The sequence below is a fragment of the Syngnathoides biaculeatus genome, chromosome 13 (assembly GCF_019802595.1).
Source record: "Syngnathoides biaculeatus isolate LvHL_M chromosome 13, ASM1980259v1, whole genome shotgun sequence".
NCBI lineage: Eukaryota > Metazoa > Chordata > Actinopteri > Syngnathiformes > Syngnathidae > Syngnathoides > Syngnathoides biaculeatus.
Window position 1 is genome coordinate 21,438,958 of NC_084652.1, and position 26,323 is coordinate 21,465,280.

The window sequence follows — 26,323 nt, forward strand, 5'->3', positions numbered from 1 at the left end:
AGAGCGGCAGTAGAAGATGCCTCCCCTCCAACTTCGACTCCCACCAGTTCAGATACCGGGCAAATATACCAACAGAGGACACCATCGGCACAGGTCTGCATGCTATGTTAGGTCAGTTGGAACAACCACAGAGCGACACTAGGATGCTCTTTGTGATTTATAGCTCGGCCTTTAACACTATCATGCTGGATATTCGGATGACTAAATTAGACATCCAGTACATCCTTCCTTTCACATGCACCTGGATCAAGGACTTCTTGACCAACAGAATCTGGACTATGAGAATCAGATCCCACCTCTCTTCCACCTGGCTCACCACTGTCATGATCCTGCCGCTCCAGCACGAGCTGTGCGGTTGCCTGCGCGGGTGCGCTGATTGAGACGCACACCTGCGTCTCATGCGGGCTGATTAGTCTGAGTATTTATATCACCCCAATGACAATTGGTCCCCGCCAGTTCATTGAGCTTCATGTCCCGTTCCAGCACACTCGTATCCCTGATCGACAACCTGTGTGTACCGACCTTCACCTGTTCTCCGACCACCCTTGTAAGCCTGACTCCTTCGTTACTTCTGCCAGCGTTGATTGTTCTCCTGTGTACCGACTCCTGCCTGCCCGCTCACCTGCTCTCTTCGCCCGACGTCCCAACTACCGCTGCTGCACCGGACTGCCTGCTCGATCCCCGACCTCGGCATATAATAAATGTTTCTCCTTAAACTACCTTGCATCTTCCGAGTCCTGCATTTGGGTCCTACTCCCGATCCGATGGGACGTGACAGAACGAACTGGCCAACACAGGACCCAGCACCGCTAAGAGTAGTCCACCAGTCTTCAAAGCACTGCAAGGTTTCTTTTCTTTCATTTCCTTTGTGACTCATCAGCACCCCAATAAATCAAAACGGGACGGACGGAAGGTAGACCGTCTGTCGGAGGACCAAGCCTGTCCAATCCGGGTAGGCTCCCTGACGTCCCCCGCTTCCGTGTCTTACGCTCCGCCAGCGAGGTATGAATACGTCCCGAACACGACCCGTCCGGCTCCTCATATTCTTCTGGACTCTGACTTTTCGGAATATGAGGAGGACCGTGATTTGTATGACCGGCTCCCTGAGTACGACTCCGATGACTTTGATTTTGAATCTCTTTGCCCCGGCTTTTCATCTCCACCTCCCCGCGTTCCCAGCACTCGAACGCGTGGCGGCCAGAGACGCCCCAGCCGGGCGCTCCCTGGTGTCTCCCGCTGCGCGGAAACGAAGACACCTCCCACTCTTCGCCGGCAACGGTGAGACCGGCAGATCCGCAGCTGGTGGCGAAGCTTCCAGTCCCGATGGAGGAGGAGCCGCCAAATCGCGATGCGTTCTACCGTGAAATGCGGCCGGAGATAGAACGGCAGAGCGCCGAATTGGCGGCTCTCGCGGCCCAGGTCCGGCAAGGATTGGCGAACCAGCCGAGCTACGCTGACGTCACAACTGCGACGGACTCGCTACTGACGTGGGTTCACGTGGCAGTTGGAACTGACCCGCTCCCGAGACACGCCCACGTGTCAGTTTCGACTGACTCTCTGCCTACTCTCGTTCACGTTGCCGTGGAAACCGACCCGCCCCCTCGCCAAGCGCACGCTGCAGTGCCAACGGACTCGCCACCTGGCCAAGTGCACGTCGCAGTGGGAACGGACTCGCCACCTCGCCAAGTGCACGTCGCAGTGGGAACGGACTCGCCACCTCGCCAAGCGCACGTAGCTGTGGAAACTGACCCGCCTCCTCGCCATTCCCACGTCAAGGTTTTGGCTGTTCCAAGCAGAGTTCACGCGGCAGTTGGAACTGACCCGCTCCCGAGACACACCCACGTGTCAGTTTCGACTGACTCTCTGCCGACTCTCGCTGGAAACGGATTCGCCACCGCGCCACGGCCACGTTGCTGTTTCAACGGATGCACTGCAAGCTCATGTGGCAGTGGGGACCGACCCGATGCCGCCTCACATTGCTGTCCAGGAGCCGCTTCTCGTCCGTGCTCTGGAGTACCAGTGGCGACCGGCCCGCGGTCGCTCCCCGTTCCTGCTCTGTCGGCAACCGGCCCGCGGTCGCTCCCCGTTCCTGCTCTGTCGGCGACGGGCACGCCCATACGTTCCCGTCCAGGAGGTGGCGACGGTGACACTGACGCTGCCTTCTCACGTTCCTGTCCAGGAGGTGGCGACAGTTCCCCAGCCGCCTCACGTTCCCGTCCAGGAGGAGGTGGAGTTGGTGATGCTGCCTCCGCCTTCTCACGTTCCTGTCCAGGAGGACGTGGCACTGGCGCCGCCTTCTGACGTTGCTGTCCAGGAGGTGGCGATGGCGATGGTGTTGCCGCCTTCTCACGTTTCTGTCCAGGAGGTGGCGATGGTGATGGTGTCGCCGCCTTCTCACGTTGCTGTCCAGGAGGTGGCGATGGTGTCGCCGCCTTCTCACGTTCCTGTCCAGGAGGAGCTGGGGAGTTCTGTGGAGCCACCCTGGAGCTGGAGAGACGTCGGGGTGATGGTGGCGGTCATGGCTCTGGTCCTGCACTCCATCATCCTCTTCGCTCCTGAGGGCGCCCAGCCGCTTCAGGACCTGGCCTCGTTGGTGACCAATCCACGGCTGCCTCCTGACCAAGCCTTGGTGGCGACCAATCCCTGGTCATCTCGCAATCACGGCGTGGGAGGTTCTCATCCAGAGCAGTGGCCTGCCTTGGCCTGGTTCCTGCTTCGTTGTTTGGTTCCTCACAGAGGTCGTCTGCCCGAATCGCTCCGTGGGGACCCTGGTGCTTGGCGTCCGGGTCGTCCTCCTGACCTGTCCACCTGGATGCCTTGCGTTTGGTGGCCTGGATGGCCACCAGACTGGGGTTGGGGGTGGGGTTCCCACCTCCGGACCCCCCTTCCGCCCACCCCTGCCTGTGTTAATTATTGTCTGTTTTTTCGTTTAGGCACGCCTGAGAGCCGTGCCTTTGAGGGGGGGTACTGTCATGATCCTGCCGCTCCAGCACGAGCTTTGCGGGTGCCTGCGCGGGTGCGCTGATTGAGGCGCACACCTGCATCTCATCCGGGCTGATTAGTCTGACAACCACAGGGCTGCGTGCTATTTACCCGCCTCTCCTGTCTCTCCATCTTTGACTGCAGCCCAGGCCACATAAATAATGAGCCACATAAATTCAAATGAGCTGATGACACAATGGTGGTTGGGGTCATCTCAAAAGGAGATAAGTCACCCGGCAGAGAGTATGTCCAGAAGCTCACAACCTGGTGCACAGACAACAATCTGGCACTGAACAATATAAAAATGAATTTCATTGTGGACTTCAGGAGAAACACAACTGAACTGGCTCCGCTCTTCCATCAACGGAGAGCGTGTGGAGAGAGTCCGCATATTCAGTTTCCTGAGAGTCCTGATTTCTGAGGACCTCTCCTGGACAGGCAGCATCTCAGCAGTCATCAAGAACGTTCACCAGCATGTCCAGTTCCCAAGAGTCCTCAAGAAAATCAACCTGGAGACAATGTTGTGGCTAGCCTTCTCCTGTTCATCTTTCAGAAGCTTGGTGACATAGTGTGTCTCCATCTGGTACGGGAGCTCCACAGGGGTAGGCAGAGCAAAGTTTCAGAGTACAATCAAACCAGCACAGAAGATCATTGACTGCCCTGTCCCCTCTGTGGCAGACAATTACACCTCTGGGAACCTCCGCAAAGCTCGGAACATTATTAAGGACACTACACCATGGGTATCAACTGTTTGAGGTTCTGCCATAGAGGTGGCGGTACAGATGAGCAAAACCAAGGACTAACAGACAGAGGAACTGTTTTTTTCCAAGAGACTTTACAACCCTGAACTGTCATCTTTCCTCTAGCCGTGCTATTATTGCAAAGTCACGCTGATCTTCTTGTGCAATGCTTTTTATGTATTCCATTTTACACGTATTTGGCTCTCCAATTTCATTGTACAATTTAGTATGATGACAATAAATGGTATTCATTAATTCATTCAACCAATCAATCAATCATAAGGTCATAGAAAAATGGATTACTCCAGCCGAGAATATCAGAGAGATAGGTAGGAGAGTACTTGGTGTATGTCCTGGTAGGAAAGGGTAGAAAGGGTCTTGGTGGTGGAACGTAAAAATACAGGAAGTCATGCATGGAAAGACATTAGCGAAGAAAGAATAGGACACCAAGAGGACCGAGGAGAGGAAAAGGGAATACATTGAGATACAACATACGGAAAAGGTAGAGGTGGCGAAGGCTAAACAAAACACATCTGAGGACATGTACGTCAGGCTGAGTACGAAACGAGAAAAGGATCCCCAGAAGTAAAAATGGTAAGACAGTCGGTCCCCATGACATACTTGTGGGAGGTATGGAAGCATTTTGTAGGGGTGGCTGCAGAGTTTTTGACTAACTTGTTCAACAAAATTCTACTGGGTGAGAAGTCTCAAGAATGGAGGAAAGTGGTGCTAATGCCAATTTTTAAAAATAATGGCGATTGTGCAGATTGTGAGATTGTGATCACGCATTTAAGAGACAACAGGAAGCAGAGCTGGAGGTGGTGGAAATGAAGATGTTGAGGTTCTCTCTAGGAGTGGGTAGGTTGAATAGGATTAGAAATTAGCTCATTATAGGGACAGCCAAAGTTGAATGACGTGGAGACAAGGTTCAAGAGAGCAGACTTCGATGGTTTGGACATGTACAAAGGTGAGAGAGTGAGTGTATTGGCAGAAGGGTGCTGAGGATGGAGCTGCCAGGCAAAAGAGTGAGAGGAAGACCAAAGACTGGCTGTTATGTGGGAAGACATGAGGGGCAGTGGGTGTTAGAGAGCAAGATTCAGGAATTGGGTTTACATGGAAAAATATATCGCAACCATGTACACAGACTACTTTTGAACTACACATTGAATGTTTCAATACTTTTGTTCAATTCCACAAGGCCTTAATTGACTCCTTTGTAAAGAGTTTTATGTTAATGTTATCACTCCATAACACTGTGTGAGGTTCCATAAGGCCTTCATACCATTCTTAATTTTTGTTCTGGTTTTCTTCAATAACTGTTTCCTTCCTACTTACTGTACTGCACTAATTTCACTGGATCTGAATCATTTGCTTGTGTTTTCTTTCCCCACGTATGAACTGTAATTCCTTTACACTGTTGAAGGCTTCCGGATATGCTAGTGGTGGTGATGGTCTGGACGACAGAGAAACAGAAGAAGAAAAGAGCAAGAAAATAGAAGGAAGGAAACATGGGGCGACACAGGTATTTGAAAAAAAATTGTATTGTGAAAGAAACTGGAAGATACTAACATTTACCTAAAACTACAAAGTTGGACATTTCATACAGTTTTCAGTGCAACTAATTGACGACACTTTTGTCAGTAACTACAAAGTAGAATTTATAGTTCCTCACTGGAGTAAGGCGACACTCTGCAAAATCAGCAATTGGCTCCTCCCACTTGACGTCCACAATGAACATCTTCCATTGAAAACTGCTACAATTAATCCCACATGTATATAATAGAAGCATGCCAAAAGCAGAATGCTTTTGTGCGACAGTGTCACATTGGTAGTGTTCAGTATTTCTTCACAGTAGATTTTCATGATCATTCTTTTTCTTGTGTTCTCATATTTTATGGCACGTCTCATTATATAGCATTTTATTTGCGCTGAAATGCTGTAACACTGTGGAGTCATGAATATTACATTGCATGTTGGGAAGTTACATTCTAATGAACTCAAATTTTGCTATAAATTGTACACTGCTGCAAAAAAGTATTTCCACCCCTCCTGATTTCATTTTTTTTATATTTATCACACACCAATGTTTCAAATCATCAAACCAATTTTAATATCAACCAGAGACAAACCAAGGAATTACAAACGCAGTTTTCAAATGACAATTCAATTTATTAAGGCCCCAAAAACATTCTTACCCTCTGTGAAAAGGTAATTGCACCTACATGTTAAATCACAGTTACTGTGACTAACCATAAATTGGCACTGTAGATGCATTATTTACCACATGCCATGCAATACAATACTGTTAAGAGATTATACAGCGATTGAATAGTGTCCACTACATCGTAGGATTTTGCTTGATGTCACACCCCATTAACACAGGGTTACTGTATGTTATCTTTAAATCAAAGTTTTGATTTATTGGGGTGCTGATGAGTCACAAAGGAAAATAGGTGGTCTTTTGGCTTGCAAAATACAGAGACTTGAGTAACTGAGTAACCTCAAGCCAATTCACACTTGTCTCCAATGCAGTTGATAAATCCCCAGCTAACAGTTATTTTAGCTTCACTGAATCTGCGGCTGAATTACTAGGGTCTCACTCTAACACACATAATGCACAGTCGGGATTTCATGAAAAAAGTGCAATATGAATGTAAAGAGTGAGTTAAATAACACACACTTGCTATGAACTAGAGGTAACAGGTACAGATTTTTCATATTACAACGATCCTGTGAACACTGAGGATTAACTTCTTTATTACGGCAACAGTTCAACATTTCGTGGTGCAGTTCATGCTGGGACCTACTTCGCTTCTGTTACAAATACAAGTAACTTCAACCAAAATCCCATGATGCAGTGGAAATTTTAGTTAATTACTGTATAATCACTTTAAAGTATTTTATTGAATGGAATGTGGTAAATATGTGTAGAAATTACAGTAATGTCCAACAGTGTATCTTGTCCACAAATTTGTGGACCAGGTTCATTTGTTTGAATGTAGTCCTTTCCATTATTCCTCATTACTACAGTGTGCCCACAGCACATTTTTAAAACGTAAATTTAACACCCTTGGCGTGTTAACTACGAAGTGTAAAATATTCACATCATATAGGATGAGTTTTTATTAAGGCTGTGAAAGTGTTATTTAACAACGCTTGTAGTATATAATATTGACACCATAAGGAAAAGTCTACCAGTGACTAATACTATGAAAGCATATACATATCCATCCATCCATTTTTTTATACCAGGGTCACAGGATGGTGGAGCCTAGCAGACTACACCCTGAACTGGTCACCACTCACTTGAAGGGCACATACAGAATTAATAAATTATTATTTTTACAGATTAGAGAAAGCCTTTGACAGAGTACCAAGAGAGGAACTGTGGTACTGCATGCGCAAATCCGGTCTGGCAGAGAAATAGTACAGGACATGTATGAGGGCAGTGGTGAGATGTGCTGTAGATGTGTCAGAAGAATTTAAGGTGGAGTGAGCAAATTAGAGGGACAGCCAAAGTTGGATGTTTTGGAGACAAGGTTCGAGAGGGCGGACTTCGATGGTTTGGACATGTCCAGAGGTGAGAGAGTGAGTATGTTGGTAGAAGTGTACTGAGGATGGAACTGCCAGGCAAAAGAGCGAGAGGAAGACCAAAGAAAAGGTAGATGGATGTTGTGAGGAAGGACATGAAGACTGTGGGTGTTAGTAAGGAAGATGCACGAGATAGGCTTAGATGGAAAAAGATGACACGCTGTGGCGACCCCTGATCGTGACGAGCCGAAAGGAAAAGAAGAAGAATAGAATTTCCATTTCATTCAGTGGGGAAAAATTATTTTTGATACAAGTGACTTGAGTTACGAGTGTGGTCACAGAAAAGATTCAAGTTATATCTCAAGGCCCCAGTGTATCATTCATTTTCAGACCATGATATGTAATATTTTCTTCATTCTGTAAAAATGGGTGGAATGGAGTGTGGCTGGGTTGAAGAAACTTATCCTGAGTCAATCACATGTTTTGTTTGCTTAGAGTGATTTAGTCTTTTAAGAAACATCAGTACTAATCAAAAAGTTTAGTGCAGGGGTTGGCAACCTGCAGCTCCACAGCTGCATGTGGCTCTTTCATCCTTAGGTTGAGGCTGTGTATGGCTTGGGAAAATAAATTACAAGTGTCCAATTGAAGTGTATGGTATTTGTCTCAAAAACGTCTATCGTTTCTTCTTATTAAGTCAAAGTTTTTAACTTTTTGCTTCTAACCTAGTGCAGTTTCCGTGATCACCATTCAGCTTCTTCAGAGACATTGTGTCAGCAGACAGATTTGACACCTGGCATGGGCAGAAAGCCCAGCGACATCAAAACTGCAAAATATCGGACCAAAGTATTTTATTTATGTTTGTTCGTTTGTTTAATAACTTGTAAGATTATTGTCATCTTGAAACATTAAAATAAAATTATAGTATAGTAATATACAGTATTATTTTTCATCACTCATCACACAAATATGCATCACACTCTCCGAGACACCGCCACGCCTCACAGATGGCATCTTACAGTCCTGCAAAGAGAAGTATTTTTATGTGAAACTGTTAATCTTTGATTTTAGGAAAATTCTGTTCCAATTAAAAAGCCACCCACAGAGGCACCAAAGTTGGAGAGTGACAGACATTCAAGTCACCAGACTGCGATGGAAGAAGTCTTGCTGAGAGGTCAAATAAATGAATGTCACATCTTGGACTTTTTGTTTTTGTTGTTCCGAATACAAGTGTTTCCTTTAAGGAATCTTATTTGTCACAACTTTTATTGGAATAAGTTTGACTTATTGTCATCATCATTTTGTAAATTGTTGTTTTTAGGGCCTCAGCAGACGGATGGGCCAGGGGACGCATCGGAAAATGTAAGATCTTTAAATTTAAATTTTATTGTGTCTTTATCGGGATGAAAAATATGTAAACACTATAATTCTAGGCTGTTGTCAAGCACACTTTAAAAGGAGAGCCAGGGGATCCTGGACCACCAGGCTCACCAGGCTCCCCAGGGCCCACTCTTCTACCGAACCAAACTCACCCTGGGCCAAGAGGTCCACAAGGACCACCAGGAATCCCTGGGAAGCCAGGGAGAGATGGACAGCAGGTTTGTGTATTAGAGACAGTGTTTGGAGATCTTCCGTCGCATGAATAAATCCCCTACAGATGTGTTCATGTACATTTCACTAACTTCTTGCAACTATTTTACAGGGAATGAAGGGGGATATCGGTGATCCAGTACGATTTCTATTGCTTCTTTTTATCATTGACATGCTTTACGATGTAATTCGGAATGAAACCGTGACTGTACTTCTAGGGTCAGAGAGGACCTCAAGGATTTCCAGGTTTGGATGGAGATCCTGGACTCAAAGGAGATAAGGTATAGCTAATTGATCATCATTTATCTATTTTCCATACCACATCTCATCACTGGGATCACAGACATGTTGAAACCTTTCCCAGTTGACTCTGAACGCTAGTCAGTGTCCACCCTGAAAAGGTTGCCAGACAATCGCAGCGCACATATAAACAAACCATTTGCACTCATATTCATACCTATCGGCAATTTAGAGTCTTCAATTAACCTATCATGCATGTTTTTTAAATCTGTGAGGAAACCGACGTACCTGGAGAAAACCCACATGGGCACGGGGAGAACATGCAAACTCCACACAGGCGAGGCCTGGATTTGAACCTCGGTCCTCAGAACTCTGAGGCTCCAACCATTCGCCCACAATTCTGAAAGATTCAAATTATTTAAAGGAAATGTTATAATGCTTCAAATCATTTTTGAAGCAATCCACAGTCTGGAAAAAAGGGAACCGTTGTTTATGGTCAGCGTTACATTCCATAAAACTCCGCAGTCAATGAAAACCACCAAGTAGCAACACATTTAATATATGAATATGCAAAAGTTTCATATTTGCATTCAAATTCCAATTTGCAAAACTGTGCAGGTGCAGCTCCTCTATTAGTCCATTGGAGGTCACCAACCACTCACCCACCAAAGCACATGCTTGATAGCATGCCCTGCTTGTGTGACGTCATCAGCCCATGCAGGCATGGTATGAGCAGGTGATTTTCTGAGTTAATCATTATACACCATTTACCACACACCAGAGGTAGGAGTAAATAAACTCACAGGCAAGTCTCAAGTCATAACCTTAAAGCTCAACCGACGTGCATTTACATATACATTACATGCATATACATTTTAAAATCAATATGGTTATGAAAATTACATATAATATTATTTACTTCAATGTCTATTTGAAAAAATAAATATGAGCGGCGAGCGTGTCATTCATGCGCAATGTTGAGGAAGTCTCACTTGACAGCCAAGTGGTAGCCATATTGCCTGCTACGTCATTTACAGCTGTCACACTGGGACAGTTGCCATTGCTGTGCCACCTGCTATGGGAGGCAAACAAGAGAGATTTTTTCCGACGCCCCTTCTGACACAAAAACTCTTTTTGAAGAAGAGAACATCTCCCAATCAAGTGAAGTGACCGGTGCAATATTACCCTATCATTTCAAGCCATATTTTGATCATATGCGGATCACTTCTAACTAACAACAGACTCCCCGGGTCAACGCCGTGGCCGAGTTATTGATAATAGTTGGTGGGGGGCGTAATCTTTCTTTCAGCGAGCAACTGCATCATCCCCCTCAACTATTTTTTTTAATAGCTCTATACACACCTACCTGTGATTTGGAACCCACAAAGCTCTCGTCCTTTGCACCTGTGCAATCCATTTTTCACAACGAACCAAGTCTTTTGGAAAAGTCTGAAGAGTAAATCAATCCACCTGAGCGTTCGAGCAATATCCAGCAATACAACGAGACAGCATTTTGGCTAACAGGCAGGAAAAACAGTTACTTTCACGCTGGTAAAACAGGTATAAACACACAAAACTGCCAGTGTGGGCTTCTTGAAAAAAAGTCACTTCCTGGTTCATCTCCATCACAAATGCCTCGAGAGGATTTTCATGGCAGGCGATACAAAAATCTATATACGACAACATCATAGCGTGTGGTGAAAAAATGAATGGATCCATTCCGGCTGCCCTTTTTCATTAAAAACGTACTAAAAAATCATCCTTTAGGTGTCAGTAGCCCTTTAAAGTTTCAAGCAACTCGGCAATCACAGTGGGAAAAATCAAGCAAGTCAAGTCGAGTCGCCACTAAATTTCATGTAAGTCGAGTCAAATCATTACTTGGTTTAAGCAAGGCGCAAATCAAGCCATAAAATCTTGCTCTGGTCAAAGCATTTATGTTTTTTTTTTTTCATAGTAAATGATATCACTCAAAAAAGTATTCACACCCTCTAAAAGTTTAATAAACAACTGAGATTATGAATTGTTTTGAAGTTCTATTCAAACTCAGTTGAACTGAACTTTATTTCTCAACAAACTGTGCTGTGTACTTTGTGATGACAGCCTTGTAACTTCTAGGGTTCTTAAGAGAACCCAGTTGTAATATATTTGGCCACCGTTACTAATGAGGAATATGCACAAAATCTGCCTTCCTTCTATGTCCTCTTCTTTAATTAAATCACACAGTTGGATTTGTTTATTTTTTTAGAAGCTCTGACTCTAAAACCATTGACAACTGTCATTAAATTAAAAGTTGTTTCATATGATGTGGTCTCAATTTAAAAAACATAGCGCAGACACCTTGATCAAAGAGCCAACACAACAGATGGCATTTTAAGAATGACACGTCATAAAAAGTCTTCTGGAAATTATATTCACGCATAGCTACTCAGAATTTGTACTGTACTTAGTAGTAGTAGTAGTAGTAATAGCAGTAGTAGTCGTAGTTAAAGTCAAAATCAGGTCAAGTCTCTTGGCTACTTAGTCAAAGTCAAGTCTTTCTGCAGTGAGGGCAAGCAAGTTTTGATTGTCCGTTGTAGTTGGAGTTTGTACTTTTTTTCTAGCAACACCAAACCAGACTATTCTGAAGGGGCATAGCACTGATTTGATGACCGCTGTGTAGAACTGTCTCAGCAGCTCTCATGGCAGGCCGTGCTTCCTCAGAAGCCGCAAGTACAAGTACATCCTCTGCTAAGCTTTCTTTAGAATGGAGTTGATGTTAGTCTCCCACTTCAGGTCCTGAGAAACTGTAATTCCCAGGAACTTGAAAGTCTAGAGTCGGTTGACAGTAGTGTCATCTGCGAACTTCAGGAGTTTGACTCTCAGATGCATTGAGGTGCAATCTTGGGAGAGAGCAGGGAGAAGACACAATCATGGGGTTTATTTGCTGTGTGTCCCTATGCCTCACTGTCATAAATAGAGGAACAAAGAAATTATTTATTGTAAATAAATTTTAAAAAGTATTCTAATTTTTCACCTGAAAAGCACTCACGGTCCCTTGTGTCTGGGTAGCAGGTGGAGGAAGCAACCTCGGAGACTGAAGTTTGGGCTCATTTTTTATTAAGAGATGTCACAGCTACAAGCTACAGGTCTGATCATGCGTTGTGTTCGAGAGACAGAAAAAAGATCCCCCCTCAACCTTTGCGTAAAATCCTCCTGCTCCCTTGGGTGTGGAAGGAGGTCAACCTCTCATGTTTCTCCCACGGGGACCCTCCCTTATCCCCTCACCGATGGAACGTACCCCCTTTCTGGCTCCAGGTAGTCTGTGGGCATTGAACACTCTGGTGCAATGAACCATTAAATGCAGATTTGTTACAAGGACCCCTTCGAATAACCTCAGGTGGTCACCCGAGAGGTGGCGAACTGTAAAAGGCCTTAATGCCCACAGTATTCCTCTGAAGTAGACCTTAGAGTTCCTTGAAAGTAGAACTACCCAGTGAGTAATCTAACTTACTTTCTAACTTAAACCTTAATTCATATCCCTCGGGTGCTATCTAATGCAATGCTATGCTAAAATACACATTTTCTTCTTCTTTTTGGCTTGTCCCGTTAAGGGTCGCCAGAGCTTGTCATCTTTTTCCATCTAAGCCTATCTCCTGCATCTTCCTCTCTCACACCAACTGCTCTCATGTCTTCCCTCACAACATCCATCAACTTTTTCTTTGGTCTTCCTCTCACTCTTTTGAGTGCCAGCTCCATTTTCAGCACACTTCTACCAATATACTGATTCCCTTGCCTCTGGACATGTCCAAAACCACCAGTCTGCTCTCTATAACATCGTCTCCAAAACGTCTAACTTTGGCTGTCCCTCTAATGAGCTCATTTCTAATTCCTATGCCAACCTGCTCACTCCTAGGAAGAACCTTAAAATCTTAATTTCTGCCACCTACAGGTCTTCTTCCCGTTGTCTCCTCAGTGCCACCGTCTCCAATCCGTACACCATGACTGGCCTCACCACTGTTTTACAAACTTTGCTCTTCATGCTAGCAGAAACTGTTCTGTTACATAACACACCAGACACATTCTGCCAGCTGCTTCAACCTGCTTGAACCTGTTTCTTTACTTCCTTACCACACTCAGCATTGGTCTGGATTGTTGACCCCAAGTATTTGAAGTCGTCCACCCTCGCTATCTCTTTTCCCTGGAGCTCTTTCCCCTCCAACCATCTCATTCACACATATATTCTGTTTTATTTCAGCTAATCTTCATTCCTTTCCAGTGGATGCCTTCGTCTTTCTAATTGTTCCTCTACCTGCTTCCTGCTTTCACTGCAGATCACAATGTCATCTACAAGCATCATGTTCGAAGGGGATTCCAATCTAACCTCATCTGTCAGCCTATCCATTACCACTGCAAACAGGAAGGGGCTCAGAGCTGATCCCTGATGCAGTCCCACCACCTTAAATTCTTCTGTCACACTTATGGCACATCTCACCACTGTTCTACTGCCCTTGTTCATGTCCGGTACTATTCTAACATATTTCTCTGCCACACCAGACATATGCATACTATACCGCAGTCTTTCTCTAGATCCACAAAGACACAATGTGGCTCCTTATGACCTTCTCTGTACTTTTCCACTCGCATCCCTAAAGCAAATAATGCATCTGTGGTACTCTTTCTAGGCGTGAAACCATATTATTGCTCATAGATACCTACTTCTGTCCTGAGTCTAGCCTCCACTACTCTTTCCCATAACTTCATTGTGTGGCTCATCAACTTTATTCCTCTATAATACCCACAGCTCTGCAAATCGCCTTTGTTCTTAAAAATTGGAACTAGCACACTTTTCCTCCATTCTTCAGGCATCTTCTCGCCTGCTAGTATTCTGTTCAATAAATTGGTCAAAAACTCCACAGCCACATCTCCAAATTGCTTCCATACCTCCATGTCATCAGAACCAACTGTCTTTCCATCTTTCATTGACTTTCTTGTCTTTCTAACTTCCCCCTTACCAAATCATCGCCTTTTCCTGGTCCATCACACTTGCCTCTTCTACTCTTCCTTCTCTCTCATTTTCTTCATCAACATCTCAAAGTATTCTTTCCATTTATTTAGCACAGTACTAACAGCAGTGAACACATTTCCATCACTATCTTAATCACCCTTACCTGCTGTACATCCTTCCCATCTCTATCCCTCTGTCCGGCCAATCTGTACCACTCCTTTTCTGCTTCGTTTGTGTCCAAGCTGGTGTACATGTCATCATATGCTTCTTGTTTAGCTTTCGCCTCTCCTCAGTCCTCTAAGTGTGACACTTTTTCTTCACTAATCTCTTTCCTTGTATGACTTCCTGTATATTGGAGTTCACCACCAAGTCTCCTTCTCCCCTTTCCCACCAGAAGACACACCAAGTACTCTGCTGCCCGTCTCTCCGATCACCTTGGTTGTAGTAGTCCAGTCTTCCAGGAGTTGCTCCTGTCCATCGAGAGCCTGTCTCACCTCTTTCCAAAAGGCCGCACAACATTCTTCCTTTCTCAAATTCCACCAGATGGTGCTCTGCTCGACTTGTGTCTTCTTGATCTTGCTCCCCACCACCAGTCATCCCACACGCCACCATCCTATGCTGTCAATCTACGCTCTCCACTACCACTACCTTACAGTCAATAAACTGCTTCAGTTTACATCGTCTGCACAAAATGTAATCCACCTGCGTGCTTCTTCTCCACTCTTGTAGGTCACCCTATGTTTCTGCCTCTTCTGGGAAAAAAAGTCAAAAGTACAGGCATTTCCATCCTTTTTTGCAAAGTCCACCATCATCTGTCCCTCAAAGTTCCTTTCCCAGATTCCGTACTTACCCATCACTTCTTCATTGCCCCTGTTGCCTTCACCAATATGTCCATTATAATCTGCACCAATCACAACTCTCTATCTGGGATGTTCAGAACTACTTCATCTAGTTCCTTCCAGAATTCAACTGTGGGTCACTTCCTACCTGCGGGGCATAGCCGCAAATGACATTATACATAACACTCTCAATTTCAACTTTCATCCTCATCAGTTGATTTGATACTCTTTTCACCTCCAGGACATTCTTAGCCAGATTTTCCCTTAAAATAACCTTACTCCATTTCTCTTCCCGAGTCACTAATGGTGTAGTGGTACACACGCCTACCTTTTGGTGCAGGCAGCGCGGGATTGATTCCCGCTCAGTGATGGTGTCGATATCCTCCCTGTGACTGACTGGCAACCATAGCTAGCTGGGATAGGCGCCAGCTTTCCCACAACCCTTCTGATAAGTGGCTTGGATAATGACATGACGTGACATTTCTCTTCCCATGTACTCCATGTTAAAATAATTTAGACCCTGCCCCTAAACTTCTAGCCTTACTACCTTTTCCAATGTTCTCTTGAATGCATAATACATCAACCTTTCTCTTAATCATCATGTCAACCAACCACTGAGCTTTTCCCGTCATAGTCCCAACATTCAAAGTACCTACACTCAGTTGTAGGCTCTGTGCATTCCTCTTCTTAACCCGGTCCACAACCGATCCAGTATGGGATTCATTAGATGAACACTTGTGTTTTTTTGACAAAGTTTTAAGACGGATGCCATTCTTAATGCAACTATCTGCATTTATCTGGCCTTGGGACCGGCCTCCAGATTGCACTGGATTGTACCCCTATTGGGCTGGATTTTTTTAAACTATTCAGGAAAAAAAAATCCCTTCTCATAAAGATCAACAATAGTATTAAGTACAAACCCAATTGACCTCTCCGTACAGGGCACTTAACCACGCCTCCAGATGTGATGTCACGCCACGCGCGCTAACGTCAGACAAACAATTAGCAAAAAGGGCGAAACTGTCCGATTTACCGGTTGATTTCTCACTCGCATTCTTAGCTAACAGTGAAATATCGGTGAAAAGCAGACAGCAGGGCTTCAAGTATTTCAGCGAGGGGTATTTCAATGGTATTTACATACATATCGGCGGAGAAACCATTGATATTAGCGCGAGATCTTTCCGGAGTCAGAGGAAGACCGAGAAGCCACATAATATAATATATTATAACCCAAAGACGAATTCGTCATTGACAGTTTCCTATTTTCGTGTTACCTATCACACTTGTGTGCAGAATCTGTATGTGTATCTGAATAGCTGTTTGTGAACCGCCGTATGAAGGAAAAGAAGGCGAGGTTTGATATACGAGTTGTTTCTCTCGTTTTCTTTGTGTAACGTCACGCGCTCCCCTCAATAATTATTCTTGAATTAGTGCCGAACCTACGTAAGTCCCGACTGAGTACGACAATCACTACTTTAGTGTCCTCTAACATCCTTCCTTCAGTCTTGGTGTCTCAGTGCACGTCGAAAGCTTTTAGGACTGCTAGTCCGGTTTAGCTTAGCTCATTAGCCGCGAACAAAGGGACACATTTGTGCAGTCAGATCATCGCAAAATATCGCTCAACACGGATCAAGTCTGTCAATCTTTCACAGGTAGCTATGTTATGCAAGCGAAGAACTGCTAATTCATTTATATGAGACATGTATTGAAAATCAAATATAGGGCATACCTTCGTGCAAACAAACAAAGTCTGGTTTAGCTTAGCTCTTAGCCGCGAACAAAGGGACACGTTTGTGCAGTCAGATCATCGCAAAATATCGGTCAACACAGATCAAGTGTGTCAATCATTCACACTTAGCTATGTTATGCAAGCGAAGAACTGCTAATTCATTTATATGAGACATGTATTGAAAATCAAATATAGGGCTTACCTTCGTTCAAGCATATCTTTTCCGGTTGATGGATTCAGTTGATCATGCGGTCTTCCACAAAGTTTGATCCATCGAAGACATTTTTCGTACTCGGTCTTCTGTTCCGGTTGATATTAGATGGATTCAGTTGATGATGCGGTCTTCCACAAAGTTTGATCCATCGAAGACATTTTTCGTACTGGGTCTTCGGTTTTGGAAAGGGTACGAATTGAACTCCACCAACTAGCCTTTCAGGATACCTGTCGTCACTATTATAAAGTCCGTGACTACACCTCTTAACCATATTTATTGTTAAAGAACACAAATACGTGATAAAAAGCTAACAAAAGCTATACTGGACCATGCAACGTTGTCTGAGGGAACTGCGGGTCCATAAAAGGGGCGTGGTTTATGCAGATCTCTGGCCTCTGATTGGTCAGTGACGTGGATGACGCAATTTCTACGGAGGGGTCAATTCCAATGAAGTTGGGACATTTTGTTATTCAAATAAGAACAGAATACAGTAATCCCTCTCTACTTCGCGGCTCACCTATCGCGGATTCAGTGCATTATGGATTTTCTGAGACCCACCCCCGCCCCCATCCAAAAAAAATGCTGAATCGGTACATACCATCCCCAGCACGACAACAAGGACCAATGAAGCAAAAACTGAATAAATAAAAAAAGTAAATTAAAAAAAATGCCAGCATACATTAGTACAGTGCTGCAGTGGGAAGCCGCATTGTTAGAGTATAATGCGGCATCCCCGGCAAGATGATATGGACTAATGAAGCAAAAAAAAAAACAGCATACATTAGTACAGTACTGTACTGTATATTACGGGTGAAGGCAATGCGCCACCCCCCCCACCCCCCCAAAAAAAAAAAAAGATCCACTACTTTGCAGTTTTTCACTTTTCACAGGTGGGTCTGGTACCAAATAACCACGAAAAATGAGGGATTACTGTATAATGATTTGAAAATCCTCTTCAAACTGTATTTAATTAAAAAGACTACAAAGACAAGAAGCACAATGGCACTAGTTAGAGCGTGTGCCTCACAGTTCCTTTCAGTTCAAATCTCAGCTCCACCTGTGTGGAATTTGCATAATCTCCCCGTGCCTGTTTGGGTTTTCTTTGGGCACTCAGGTTTCCTCCCACATCCCAAAAACATACAGTAATTCCGGGAATCTAAATTGCCCTTAGGTGTGATTGTGAGTGTGAACGGTTGTTTCTTTGTGCCCTGTGACTGAGCTGGCAACAAGTTCAGGGTGTACCTCACCTCCTGCCTGAAGTTAGCTGGGATAGGCCCCAGCACTGCCGCGACCTATGTGAGGATGAGCGGCTCAGAAAATAGATTGATGAACAAAGATAAAATATTTAATTTTCAAACTGATGCACATTGTTTTTAGCAAATTAATCATTAACTTGGAGTTTTATGGGACAACACTTCCCTAAAAAGCTGGGAAATGGTCATGTTTACGATTGTGTTACGTCACAACAACATTCAATAAAGAAACTAAGGAATGTAATTGTTGAAGGTAGAATTATTTCCCGTTTTTTCTTGATGTCCAGCTTTAGCTGTTCAACAGTCCGTGTCACATTCCAGCGGTGTGGAAGCTGACCTAAATGCAGGACTCCCAGGCAAAGGCATAATGTTCAGTGGGTTTTATTCTTAACTAAAGAGATGCACAATTACACAGTCGAAGACAGCAGGATCCAAACAACGCGAAACAAGGTTTGATGACTATGAAGGAGGAGGAACCCAGAGGCGAACCAGGAACCACACCGGGGAGGCGACGGCTTCGGATGTAGACCTTTCAGGACATAGTTGTGAGGCGGCCGGAGATCGGTCGCCACCGAGGCTTGGTCGTGAGGTGGCGGTGGATCAGTCGCCATCGGAGCAGGAGCGGAAGGCGGCTGCCGTCGGGACAGGTGTATGAGGAGGCTGCGCGGGTGGGGGGGGGGGTGGTCGGCATTGAGACGGAGGCGTGAGGCGGCCGCAGACGCTTCATGTGAATCTGCTCAAGCCCGTGCGGTCATCCCTGTTGGTCCCTCCGGCTGAACCCCCTCCACCCCCCTAGATGGTTGATGGAGGCCTAGTTTACTCGGGGCACTGGCTCCTGTCACCATGCCACCGGGGGAGGGGTATCCAGTGTCTGGTGGACTTGGGGGGTTATGGTCCTGAGGAACGTTCATGTAACCCGTCCCGGTTCGTGGTCGATCCCAACCTCATCAGGGACTTTCACGCCTCCCACCCTGAGGTGCCTGGGACATCTGGGGCCGGCTGTTTTACTGTCATGGTCCTGCCGGTCCCTGTCCTAGCTGTGTCGGGGACCGGCACAGCTGCAGCAATGAGTGAGGCGCACACCTGCACCTCGATCCCTGTAATTAGGACAGATACAAATAGGACTCCTCGTACGGTCTGGCCTTTGCCAGATCATTGTCTCATGCCTTGTTCCCGCACTCTTGTGGTTCCGTTCCTGATCTCCCGTGTACCAACCCCAGCCTGCCCACTGACTTGCCTCCTACGCCTGACGTCCTTGTTACTGCTGCTACCACTGACTGCCTGCCTGATCCCTGACACTGGACTGAATAAATTTGTTTCCCGAACTGTCTCTACGTCTCCCGAGTTGTGCATTTGGGTCCAGCCCCATGTTTTGGTCGTGACAGTCCGAGGCCATTGTCATATTTTAATATTCTGGAAACCACGCAGGCCAGTCTAATACCAACACTGCTAATATGACACCACACTGTTGTAACACAGGGAGGATTTAGTTTTGCATTATCTTGCTGAAATAAGCAAGGACTTCCATGAAGTAGGCGTTGCTTGGATAGCATTTTGAAATATATTACATGTTTCAAAGTTGAACATTTGGCTTTTAGTGCTTGGGCTCAGAAAGGAGAGATAAATTTAATCTCTGTTGAGCCAACTCAGTTATTGAGTTTTTTTGAGAGGATGCTTACCATCACACCTTGAAAGCACCTGTTCCAAAAGATTGCTCACTTTTTTAATTTTCTTCTTCACATGACTATCTTCAGGGAGATCCTGGAGTTGGTTTGCCCGGCCCACAGGGCCTTCCTGGGCCCCCTGGACCACCCAGATCACACAGTGTATCTGTAAGTATTATTGACAGGTTTATAAGGTAGTAACGTAATCAAATCGGATTTTGTGCTCAACGTGTTTTGGATGCAACCCTTGGAAAATTGATGTATGATGAAACAACAAACAACTGGCCACTGTATCTGTCTGTGTGCATGTGTGTGTTCTTTATTTGTCTCTTTTTCTCTAGTATGGAGAAGATGCCCTCGGGTCTGGCTTTGTGGACTTGGACACTGATACTGAGCTCATTAGGGTAAAGGTAGCGCTGTAAAATACAGTGCACATGGTTGATCACCAACAAAATTAAAGATATATCCAACTGTGTTCTTCAGGGTCCTCCTGGACCACCTGGGCCACCAGGACCACCCGGTCCCCCTGGGACTAACCCTTCATCATCTGACATTGTTAAGGGGCACACTTACACATATGCTGGACCACATGGTGCCCCTGGTAAAGATGGACTCCAAGGTCAACCAGGAATCCCAGTAAGTCTCCTAATATACTGTGTATGTGTGTGTGTGTGTGTGTGTGTGGTGTGTGTGTGTGTGTGGTGTGTGTGTGTGTGTGTGTGGTGTGTGTGTGTGTGTGTGTGTGTGTGTGAGTTTGGGTGTGTGCTGTATTTATTTTAAAAAAAGACCACACAAATATTGTCGTATATCATCTTTTCTACCACAATTTATTTAGTATTTTATGTTTTTTTTTTTTAAGAACCCATTTTGAAACTATCATCCGATTAATTAGCTGGATAATTCAGTAAATATTAAAGTGTAATAAAGAACTGCAGTAGTGGGTCATGTCTCCCCAAATTGCTATGGAAGATGTAGCTTCCACCTTAGGACAACATGAAAACATCAATTAAAAGCTCTGTTAATACTTTCTAGCAATGCTTTAATCGTTTTACAGTTAAATTGCTCACTAGTCCTTTCTTCATTTCCCACCACCAATATTTCCCCTCTTCATTCTCATTGTCCACATTCTATATCAAACAATTGCTCATCCTCTCCACTCTGTTGCAGATTTTAAAGGATTGGTTGAGGGGTTCTGGGTCTGGTGGTTCAGGTTTGAGCACAAGGTTGTATTCTGACCTCGGCTCTGGTTTCAGTTCTGATTCTGAGTCCAGTTTTGCCTCTGGAACTGGACTTGACTTCGGCTCTGCTTGGGTATCGGGCGAGGTATATATTTCTTAGTTTGTTTGGTAAACCAGCAAACCACAATGCAGTTGGGCAGTCAAAAGCCAGTACACTGAGTCACCTTTTTTTTTTTTTTAATGCATGCTAGTTTGAAACAGTAAAGGTGACCATTTTGTTCATGAATAAATATTGGCATGAGGAATAAAGCAGTCCTTGTATCAGTACTGTGGCTAATGGCTGTGCCTACAATGGCATACTGTATTGAGTGTTTGGCCTGAAGTGGTCTGCACCCACGCAGATGTGTGGAAACCACCATCACTTCCCTTCACTGTGATGATCAGACTGGTTTGACATTATCTGCTTCATGACTTCCATCACTTAATATGGAGCTGAACACAAACGAGCATGCTATCACAGCTTGAGGTTGTTTGTCTTATTTAACATTTACACATGTCTTTTTTTTATGTTTTCACTGAACACATTGTTCTAAGGCATACTGAAAAGAAAACAATACTACCTAATTAAATATTTAAGTGTGCCTTGGAATGCAGTGTTTCTGGAAACAGAGGAATGAGAGGAATCATTATTGATGACTTGTCAGCTTTCCACTAAGGATGAAAAAATGATGCACTGCTTCATGTTACAGTTCATCTGTCAAGACAGCAGAGAGGGTATGTGGTCTGGATTTTAAATGCTTAGACACAAGGATTAAGCTCGTCATAAAATCTATGATGACCAATAATACAAATACAACACTGGCTATGCTCTCAATCATTTCAAACTGTTTCCAATTCCTCCCAAATATTGTTTAATTTTTTTTTTCTAAATCTATGTTAGTGAGCACATCACCTTTGTTAGGATACAGCCAGCCAACCACATCAAAGATGTGGCATATCATGATGCTGGCCTCCCCAAATGACCATTTTAAAATGTGTAGTTGTATCACAGAGTAAAATGCCACAGCCATCAGAAGTTTTGACTGAGTGTGCAATTGACATGTTGACTGCAGGAACGTCTGACACATCTTTTGTCCAGTAATTGAAAGTTCATTTCTCTACCATAAACCATCCCCAATGGTGTTACAGAGAATTAAACACTATATCCAATCCGGAGGTGGCATGGTGACGCAGCTGTAGAGCTTTGGCCTCACAGTTCTGAGGACCGGCATGGATCGCCCCGCATGTGTGTTTTTTGCATGTTCTCCGTGTCTCTCTCTGTGTGGGTTTTCCCCGGGCACTCAAATTTCCTCCCACATCCCAAAAACATGCATTAATTGGAGACTCTAAATTGGCCATCAGGTGTGATCGTGAGCACAACTGTTGTCTGTCTCCATGTGCCCTGTGATTGTCTGGCAATCGATTCAGGGTATACCCTGCCTCCTGCCCAATGACAGCTGGGATTGGCTCCAGCACTCCCCCGACCCTCGTGAGTAAAGCAGCTCAGAAAATGGATGGATGGATGGAGGATGGATGGATGGTGGATGGATGGATGGATGGATGGAGGATGGATGGATGGATGGATGGATGGATGGATGGATGGATGGATGGATGGATGGATGGATGGATGGATGGATGGATGGATGGATGGATGGAGTCTGCAACCTCAGACCATGAGTAACCACGCCAACCCATCTTAAGTATCTTCAACTCCATGATCGTCCAGACAAGCCACCCACACAGGTTATGCGACAATCGTTCAGTACAACTAAAGAGTTTCTGCCTAAAGTGTCGGTAAAGATCTCAGGGAAGCTCTTCTTCATGACACACTTTAGGGTCTTGACCGTCAAATGACAGTTTATCATTGTAAATGACTTGAGTGGCTAAAGTTCACATTTGATGGCATCTGGCACTTAGGAGAGGTATTCTCTTTGTGGATGAATCCTGGTATTCACTGTACAGGGCCGATGGAAGACTGAATTTATCCGATCGTTTGGGTGAGCGAAAAAATAAAACTGTAGATTTCTAAGTCTAAACTCAAGCACAACTCTTTGGTAATCATGCTGTGAAATCTGGATCTCGGTATGCTGATTTGAGATATAATAATAATAATATAGGGTATGATGTGGATCGATTATCTTGGGAAAAGACAAATAATCAACTGAACAATATTTGAGAGAAATGGGCATTTGTGTACATAGATAAAGGCTGAGATCTTAGAGTTCATCTTGTGAAAAATAGGAGAAAAAATGCATTCCAGTTACATTTTTGTTCAATGTGATAACTAACCATAGTTTCTCGTGTAAAATGCACATTTTCTTCCCCCAACAAAATTTTCAAGTCAATAGTGAGCCTTATACATACCATAACAGTGAAATGAAGTTTATGAGTAAAAATTCATTTTAAATCATTTATGAATTTAAAAGATATTTAGATTCACATTTAAAATGCCATTGTGATTATGTCAACAATGATGTCATAGTAAAAACATCAACTCGTAATCACAAGATTTCCCAGTGTGCCTAGCACCATTGTGTGGTTGTTAAAATGCTGTTTTAAAAGGCAGTTAGTCTTATATACATAAATATTTTAATAATGTGGAAGTTAATAGAGCTTGTGTATGTTTATCCGCTTTCTGTTTTTTTTTTTTGTTGTTATGTCTTAACTATTTTTTTATGATCTGGCACAAGGAGTAAACATCTTATCTGGTCACATGACTGCCCTAGCTTTCCAAGGTGGTGGGCAAGCTGGTGCTGATGGCCGCGTGAGTGGTGGAAAATAGCTCAGTAAAGCCATAGTGTTAAAACATTTGGATGTGCCACAGCAAAACATACATCACTAAAGAACAAGGAAACCTTAGCGTTACAAATAAAACCAATCAGACTAAATTTGAAAAACAAATAAGGAGAGGGTAATACTGCTAACAACTCTTGCCTATATTACATCTCAAACTCAATTTGCCTCTGGGCCCCCAGAGGCAGAACCTGGCTGCCCTGGGCCACAGGTGGACGTGCACGTGCGCACAGTTTAAATTGGAATTTTTTTGAAAATCTAATCTTCTCAAATGTATTTCTTTTTTTTTTTTTTAAATAAGATAAGCAAGGATGATGGTGTAATCAGGTTGTGTGCAAAAGTACTAATAAAACTTTCCATGGTAGCGCTGCAGTAAATTTCCTCAATGAAAAATGTTTCGCTGCTTGTTTCGAAGTCACAACCCTGAGAGCCATGATGGTTATGTTCGTCAGCTCCGCACACAACACTGTGGAAGTGCCATTCATAAAAAAAACTCAAGGGCCGCACAAACATTCAACTTTCCTGTTAAGGTGGGGGTCATGAAATATCATCTCAAATGGCCCCCAGGATGCTAATTTGAGTCCCCAGGCATATAAATATATAATATGATTGAAATATAGAAATCATGGTTGTGCATTAAACATAGGAAGAAGGGTTTTCCTAATTTGAGTCAATTTTGGGGGTGTGGGTAGACTCGAGAGTGTAGTATACAGCATTACTGTATGACGATAAACTCCACTGTCTTTGTTCAAGTGTTTCATGAAACAGCTCGTTTCTGGTGGGCAATGTTGATAAGCATCATGTCATCCCCGGGAAGCTGAGTATTCCTTTAAACAGTCACGTTTGGATTTGGCCCCATATGCGAATGGCAAACAGGGTTTGCTAAACTGCTTAATAGCATGTCACGCTCTTTCTAATTTCATTTTGTCTTTTTTGCTGCCCATTTCAGTCTGTGTTTGTTTGATTAGGGTCTAGCAGGAAAAGATGGGGCCCCGGGACTCCCTGGAGCTGTGGGAGAAAAGGTACAAAAAAAAAATTCGTAGTTCGTAAACTGCCTTAATAAAGCCCCCAGCCACCCAGTATGCATTTCTGATAGTTTTGGGACATTTATGCAACTACTGTATACTTTTTTTGCCCTTTTCCATTAAATCTATAGGGTGACAGAGGTTTACCTGGGTCACCTGGACCAAAGGTAATCATGCTTATTCCATGTACCGTAGTAAAGCTGTAGACCATTTTTGAGTTTAAATTTCAGTTTAAAAAGTGACAAGTTATTGTTAAGTTGGCAGGTAAAGCATGTTTGCATTCTTCTTTAACTCCACAGGGTGAATGTGGATCTACAGGCAATGCAGGGTCTCAGGGACCTCAAGGCCCTAGTGGTCCACCAGGAAAAAGAGGCCCACCGGGTCCACCAGGACCCCCTGGTCCCCCCAGTCCTGCAGGAACCAAATTCTTTGTTGAGGTGATGACCTCCCTTTTTTTTTTTCAATTTCACTGTGTTACAAAACATCTGACTTTATTTTCAGTATATGGAGGGATCTGGCAAGAGTGACGTGCTCAGTGGCACGAGAGTCCCAGGCCCACCGGTCAGTGTCATTTTCTAGTCTAGTCTAGTAAAGTTTGTGCTGTGTTTTGTTATGAATGTCCATTCCATTGTTTAGGGTGCACCTGGTCTTCCTGGTCCAGAAGGCCCCAAGGTTGTATGATTCACATACAGTATTACTGTATTATGTATTTGCAGGTGTCAAGCAGTTATGAGCTGGCATCGTGGTATAAATATTTCTGTTCTCTGTAACGTCTTTTCTAGGGTGATGATGGAGCCCCAGGTCCACCGGGGCTCTCCATCAAGGTACAATTCTTTCCTCACAATCCCTCACATTATGACTGTTTTTCTTATTTCCCAAATTAGTAATAAGAACATATTTATATATTTGTTTTACCAATATTCATGCTGGTATATTGAACTGAAGGTAGTGATAGCCTTTTTTATGATTACAGTTATTCATTCGGTTCCCTCCATTATTTTATTGTAGGGTGAAAGAGGTGACCCAGGAACAGTCGGTTTGCAGGGCCCCGCTGGACGACCGGGTCCCAGGGTAATTATATAGGAGACAACAATTAAAATCATCTGTTAGTACAATGGAACCTCCAAAGTCAAACTATGTTTATTGTTGTTTGTATTTAAGATAGATTGAATAATAATAGCCTTCATTCCACAATCAAAGACAAGATACACATTAAAGGAAGACTCTCCCGAAAATTAACATGTACAATAAACCCTCCAATGTGAAGTGATATTATTATTACATATATTTTGTATATTAATTGAAAAAAAATTGAAACTAAAGAGCATTTTTGAAATCCAAGCAAAATCTGGCTTTGTGCCAGCTTTCACAGCCAAACACGGAAGACACATCTTTGACCTTGCCCCTTGACATTGCCGGTGGTTAGCATTACAGACCATTCGTTGTAGCTAAGCCAAGATGGCGATGTGTTGTGCAACAAAACTGAGAAAACACACCCAAATTCCTCCTTCTGTAACCTCCCGTG

General features: G+C 44.0%; 1 protein-coding gene across 8 annotated transcripts in view; it reads left to right on the forward strand.

Moving 5' to 3' along the window:
* The window catches only part of col15a1b (collagen, type XV, alpha 1b), a 112,550-nt gene that overhangs the window by 49,286 nt on the left and 36,941 nt on the right, over positions 1-26,323 (forward strand). For all 8 annotated transcript variants that reach the window (XR_009797910.1, XM_061840379.1, XM_061840375.1 and 5 more), the window contains 16 exons: positions 5,146-5,244; positions 8,322-8,424; positions 8,572-8,612; positions 8,684-8,848; positions 8,953-8,979; positions 9,059-9,121; positions 19,854-19,931; positions 20,105-20,167; positions 20,247-20,399; positions 24,742-24,795; positions 24,930-24,965; positions 25,098-25,235; positions 25,300-25,359; positions 25,435-25,470; positions 25,581-25,622; positions 25,807-25,869. Coding sequence is in view for 7 of the 8 variants with exons in the window: in XM_061840379.1 (XP_061696363.1) it covers positions 5,146-5,244; positions 8,322-8,424; positions 8,572-8,612; positions 8,684-8,848; positions 8,953-8,979; positions 9,059-9,121; positions 19,854-19,931; positions 20,105-20,167; positions 20,247-20,399; positions 24,742-24,795; positions 24,930-24,965; positions 25,098-25,235; positions 25,300-25,359; positions 25,435-25,470; positions 25,581-25,622; positions 25,807-25,869 (1,221 nt within the window). In the remaining variant the exon portion in view is untranslated. The remainder of the gene's footprint in view (positions 1-5,145; positions 5,245-8,321; positions 8,425-8,571; positions 8,613-8,683; positions 8,849-8,952; positions 8,980-9,058; positions 9,122-19,853; positions 19,932-20,104; positions 20,168-20,246; positions 20,400-24,741; positions 24,796-24,929; positions 24,966-25,097; positions 25,236-25,299; positions 25,360-25,434; positions 25,471-25,580; positions 25,623-25,806; positions 25,870-26,323) is intronic.